This window comes from Branchiostoma belcheri, unplaced genomic scaffold (assembly GCF_001625305.1).
Source record: "Branchiostoma belcheri isolate BF01 breed outbred unplaced genomic scaffold, Haploidv18h27 scaffold218, whole genome shotgun sequence".
Lineage (NCBI taxonomy): Eukaryota > Metazoa > Chordata > Leptocardii > Amphioxiformes > Branchiostomatidae > Branchiostoma > Branchiostoma belcheri.
In genome coordinates, this window is record NW_017803691.1 from 81,754 (window position 1) to 87,631 (window position 5,878).

The window sequence follows — 5,878 nt, forward strand, 5'->3', positions numbered from 1 at the left end:
TTTAGTTTGTAGATATTAAAATCTAGGATGTGGACATAAAGTAACTTTTCGTCTGGGAATCGTCATTTTGATTCCACAAAGGTTGGTTGGTTGGTTGGTTTGAAAGTTGATTTGTGTAGTTAAATCATATGAACCACGAAAATATCAAAATAAAAATTCAGGTAGGGCTGGCTACTTGCAAAAGGAGGTCTTGCCCTTTGTCTCATCTTTCCTGGTACATCACAAGGCGTCATCCCAAAATGTTACCAAGATGCCATTACAAACTTCATACTAAAGAAAAAACATCTTGGGTAAAATCTTATCCTATATTAGTAAAAACATGAGCAAATGTTCTGGATGGTATGTGAATCAATCTATCATTTTCAGCTCAGTTCGGACTTGAGAATCAACTTCCTGATGTGTCTTGGGTACCAACAACTGTAGCTCGTGAAATCCTACAGTAGAGTGAGCATAAAACCAACATGACGGTACCCAGGCAATGCTGTTATCTACAATCTTTGAAATATCACGTTTAGAGGTAACTTTTTTCATTCAAGTTGCTCATTCAAGAATGTGTATCTGTTCCGGCAAGAAATTTGTAACCAAAATTCAACCATCATCGAGGTACATCCAGAAACTTTGCTCAATTTTTCTACTTGTAATAAAACAAGGAAACATTTTAAAAAACCTTCTGGGGTATCTTAGCTAAAAAAAACATCACGAGCAAACGTCTTGGATGATCAACGTCTGGGGTATCTTAGCTAAAAAAAAACATCACGAGCAAACGTCTTGGATGATCATTGGTTGTATCAATGTTTGAACGTGTTTGATTATAAGTTTCAGCTTTAGGTGTAGGTCCACACCAATTCACAAGAATTGGCATAATCGTTTACAGATGCAACTTTTTTTGTGTGGCCCAAAGTAGGGAAAATTTGTAACATTTCAAGGGATAGTGCGCAATATTTCGTAAACACTGGCATACATACCACGTTGTGAATGTGGTCTAAAATCGAGAGACTTTATGTGGTTTATGTTACTATACTAACAATTATTTCAAATTGGTGGTATGATATTTATAAGATATTGTCATTTGTTTTTTGAAAGGAAAACATGAAAATGTAGATCATCCAAAACGTTGCCTGACATGCTCTTATAATGAAACTGGTGACTGTATCCAAAATTGAAGGCAAGGCGCAAACCACACATAAGCTACATCTTGACGTTAGGGGTGTTAACTGTAAACATGACGTCAGCCTGGCTAGCATGTGGTTTTCAGATCGCCTACTCTACTCTCCGTCCTTCAGACCGTGATAGGCCCACTCCCCCCTGCGGGAGCGCTTCTGCACGATGGCCGCGCCCAGCACGACAAGGGCGAGCGCCGCCAGGACACAGCCGGCAGCCAGCATCGCCCAGGGTGCACCGCGGCGTGCAGGGCCAGTCTCCTGGTCATCCACCAGGCGCACAGCGTGTTCAGCTAGGAAATAAAACATCATGGCGTCAATAAAAGTGTACGGATTCCATGTCAATCTATTTCCGTCTTTTAATGCACACCCACCATGTGTAATGCTGACTATTATTCTGCCTCGTACGTACACACACCAATGCTGACTATAATTCTGCCTACGTGCATAGACTTGTAATTAAGTTCTTCACTTTTTATTACAAGAAGATCAGTACAGTACATGTTGCTTCTTAGATTGTAATACAGCCAAAAAAGCCAGCCATACGAAAAGAGCATCGACAATTATAAAATCTAATCCAGTCCCTCCCTAATTTTTCTATAGCATAATAAAGAAAAGCACACTGATGTTTTCAAGGAAAATTAGTCTTATCAGATATTCCGACCTAGTTGAACATGAACATGTACCTTCTTTGTCATCATCCAGAACGATTGGTCCCTGGTAGATCATGTGACGTCCCCTCATGTCGACCTCTCCGGCAGCTCTTTTGCCCCTCCTGACACAGCCCTGGGGGAAAATAACATTTGTGGTGTCATTGAGACGTCTTTTATCTTTTGAAATATTAGCTAATATGGTCCCTACGTAAACCACCTTTTTGCTTTCAACTGTGCTGCCTGATAACTTCTACAGCAAATTGTCTACTTTGAAGCTGTCTGTTAACAGAGAAACGACATGTGTGTGGCGTTAAAGAAGGAAGATTATGAGTGAAAAAGTAGGAAAAACAAGGACTCGGGTACATTGACATGGGCAGGGTATTATAATAATGCGTCATGACCAGGTACAGAAGCACCGGTAAAAGCAGCCGGGCCAGTCCTTGAAAAGTACTTTCACTTCATTCTCTGTTGATCTAGGGTTGAACTATCTACATCACTACCATCAGCACTTTCAATACTACAATTATAGTGACTTGAGAATCAGACCTGTGCACATCGGGATCCAGCATCAGCGGCGTCACAGACCAGCACCTCACAGTGCACGTACACCGTCCTCACCTCCCGGATGAAGCGGAACGCCTCGAAACCGAACCGCTCCTTGCCGGGGTCGTCAACGTCGTAGGTCTTCAGCGTGGGGTCAGAGGCACAGCTGGAAGAGACGTAAAAAGAAAAATAGATTGAATTGCCAAAGATCCCAACTTAAATACACATTATCGTAATCATAGTGGAAGATGTGTAGGGATGCTTGCAGATGAATCAATGGCATCTGATTGTGCTCGATCAGTTGATGACACGTCGCAAAGAATACTCAGCGTGAATGATGTGTACATTATCATGATAAGATTTTGTGTATATTTGATGCATAAAAGTATGGTGTTAAGGTAATATAATATGTTCCCGCTAAATCCCTAATGAAATCCATAGTAAAGTAGCATCAAACGTTTCTGCCTACCCGTCCCTGATGAGTTGATCCTGCAGGCTGTCGTTGAGTGAAGGTGACATGGTGGCCTTACAGTTCAGCGCCAGTACGGAGAGTTTCTGCCCGTGTCCCTGTACCTCCAGCTGCATGTAGACGTGCTGACGCAGCCTGAGGTGGATGGGGTACTGGTCCGCCCGGTACTGCCTCTGGTACTGCCGGGTGGGGAACATGGAGAGCCGGACCTCCAGCTGACCGAACCCCTCCTCCGTGAAGTTCAGTCCGCCCGGGATGGGCAGGAAGGTCGAGTCCACCCACTCCTTACGCTCGTAGTTACATCTGTACGTATACGGAAAGCAACACATGCATGGATGCCTTCAATAGGAAATTGATTTTGAGGTAGCCTTCGGCCATGTTATCTTTGGACCAAGAGAATACTGCACGGACATCTTTTTTTGGTGGACCCAAGGGCACACCACTAGTCTGGCTGGAATTCTTACACAGAGAATAACATACCCCCCTTAACCGTCCTAAATATATGGGCTCAAATTCCGGAAAAAAATCTACGAGTAAACGCACTTGGATGTGATCCAGATGTTGCCCTCCCGGGTGATGACCCCGCTGCTCAGGTGGGTGCCCACGATGTCGATGGTGTTCAGGAACGTCACGTACTTCGCGCCGAAGGTCACCTGACGGGAGATTGTAGATTCTTTAGAATTTATATAGCTCTGGTATCATCAAGAATTAGGTACTGCAGAAATTGAGTTTCCAAGAGGCTTCAATATCAGTGTCTCTGGTGATTGTTATATGCCTTGGTATGCTCTTCGTTACTGTCTTTATCATCTGTATATCCATTATCACAAGTCTAAAATTTACAGATGTTCTGAGCACACATACCTCTGTTCCACAGTCGTACAGCTCTGTACGGAACAGGTAGTGAGTACCGTTAGTCGTGGCGCCACAGTTCCGGTCAGGCCTCCAGTGAAGGTTGTTCAGGTCGATGTCGGTCAGCTGATCCTCCGGAATCGACAGTTCCATGTAGTCGTTGCTGCAGGTGGTGGAAGCTGTGAAGAAAAAATGACATGGATAAGAACAGACTGTGTTGAAAGGAGACATGAAATGGCATCTTTTACCTTCATCCTAAAGGTTATGTTTTTCGTCTTTGGGTCTGTGTTTTTGTCTTTAGAGAACAGCCATTAGCTACTAGTTAGCAGAATGAAGAGATGACAATTTGGACAACTTGTGTTATAAGGTAAAGAAGGTAGCCAAGTGGCATTTATGCAAATAACTATAACGTAAATAAATAATATCTACCATAAGTAACAGCAGATTAATATGTTAGCTGTAACTTTAAGCGAAGAACATTCATTGTCATAAATGTATGTTTGAAGTAAAATATATGCTACACGACAACATATAATATTATATAATGTCAAAGTAACAGAAAGTGTACAAGAGCCTTGAATGATAAGTGCAGTTCTCGTGCATTTACGAGAAAAGGTCTTTAACATAAGGTGAATAACACATCAATATTCAATTGTCTTACCTGACAATTCTGATACAGGTGCGCGTGCACGTGCTATATGAGGAACAAAACACATGTGAATGATAATAAAATGAAATAGTTAATATATCATACATAATATCTTGCTGACTTAAGTCAGATCAAATTGTTGTTAAGATCAATACCATTCCGAAAGATCATTGTCAAATGATGAATTGCTTCTTTAGTTATTGGGGAACGTCTAAAGATTAAATTAAGACTGTTACTAAGAGTTGATGCTAAGAGTAATGTGAGGCCAAATCAAGACGATCGCAATTTGAACTGTCACATCAAGCTTCAGGAACTAGCTATCCATGGGTATTTAGGTTGGCCTGTAGGAATTGCATGTAGCAGTGGAAGTGACAGGCGTCACGTATTGATACGTTACGTACATAAAACTTACATGCCTCCAATGCCATAAGTATGAAATTCTCAGCATGAACCACTTTAGAAATATGTAAACGTCATGTGCTTTACCAGGCATAATTTTTACAAGCATATATCACAGGTACTTTCATCATACCTACTTTTTGCCAGGTTTCCTTAAATCATCAAAACTATACGTGCAGTTGCACTAATTTTCATTAGTGTTTTAGTTCAAAATTGCGTACATTAGAAAAAAGTAGGATAGAATAGTGTGTAGTGTGACAGGGCGTTTCCTTGGTTCTGAAAAGCTTGTGTAAGACACATTCAAGGGTCCCCATACCTGTGCAGGTCCTGTAAAGCGGTAAAGAACATCATATGTCAATAAACATGTTCGACTTACCGCATTGATGATACTCAGCCCTGCTGGTCTGTCCGAAGACTGCAATGTTAGTTGTATCCCAGTCAATCACGTTGCCATGGTAACTACAGTCCGCTGCTATTTCTGCTGGAGACAGCACGCGGTCCCAGAGGTTCACTCCAGACAGTTCTCCGGTGAAGGCCTGTTCTGCGTTAAATCCTCCCCCGACTTCGTCTTGGTCCTGACCGAGGATCCATGTTCCGCCTCTGCGCACCCTTCCTCCCACTTTCAACCCGGAACCCGAATCCCTCAGCACGCCGTCAGCGTACAGCTGCCAGGCTCCATCACTGCTGCGCCAGGTAGTACATATGGTGTGCCACTCACCGTCCCAAACTGGTAGGTCTGCCATTTGGATTTTGCTTTGGATGTGTAACTGAATGCAAAAAAATGACATGAGCCAAAAGATTTTAAAATATCTAGTTCACTTTGTACCATGGTATGGATAAAACATCTGTTTTCTCCCATGTTCGTCTCCTCCTGCCATTTCGTTAAACTGAAATTTCGCACGGCGGTAAAGTGGGCAAATACGACTAGCTTTTTCCTCATTTTTGTTTAATGCAGGCGTTTAATTTTTTTTTTTTTTAGGTTGTTTTATTTCCCTTTCATCCTAGTCAAAATTTTGTTTTTTTCATGAGAAAATAAATTCTTGTGCTTGACTAAACTATATATCAGGACATACTTGCACATAGTTTACACACATATCCAGCATAAGCAAGCAATAGACAGCAGAAGCTTAATATCAAAAATAGACTTACTTACTGT

The 5,878-nt window shown here is 41.9% G+C and overlaps 1 protein-coding gene across 1 annotated transcript in view; it reads right to left on the bottom strand.

Moving 5' to 3' along the window:
- Positions 1–739: 739 nt before the first annotated feature.
- The window catches only part of LOC109470043, an 11,673-nt gene continuing 6,534 nt past the window's right edge, over positions 740–5,878 (bottom strand). Inside the window, exons 7-14 of the mRNA XM_019768820.1 lie at positions 5,099–5,532; positions 4,336–4,368; positions 3,687–3,853; positions 3,369–3,478; positions 2,826–3,128; positions 2,360–2,522; positions 1,847–1,946; positions 740–1,453 (exon numbers count right to left, since the gene is read on the bottom strand). Coding sequence (XP_019624379.1) covers positions 1,266–1,453; positions 1,847–1,946; positions 2,360–2,522; positions 2,826–3,128; positions 3,369–3,478; positions 3,687–3,853; positions 4,336–4,368; positions 5,099–5,532 — 1,498 coding nt within the window. The 3' untranslated portion in view covers positions 740–1,265. The remainder of the gene's footprint in view (positions 1,454–1,846; positions 1,947–2,359; positions 2,523–2,825; positions 3,129–3,368; positions 3,479–3,686; positions 3,854–4,335; positions 4,369–5,098; positions 5,533–5,878) is intronic.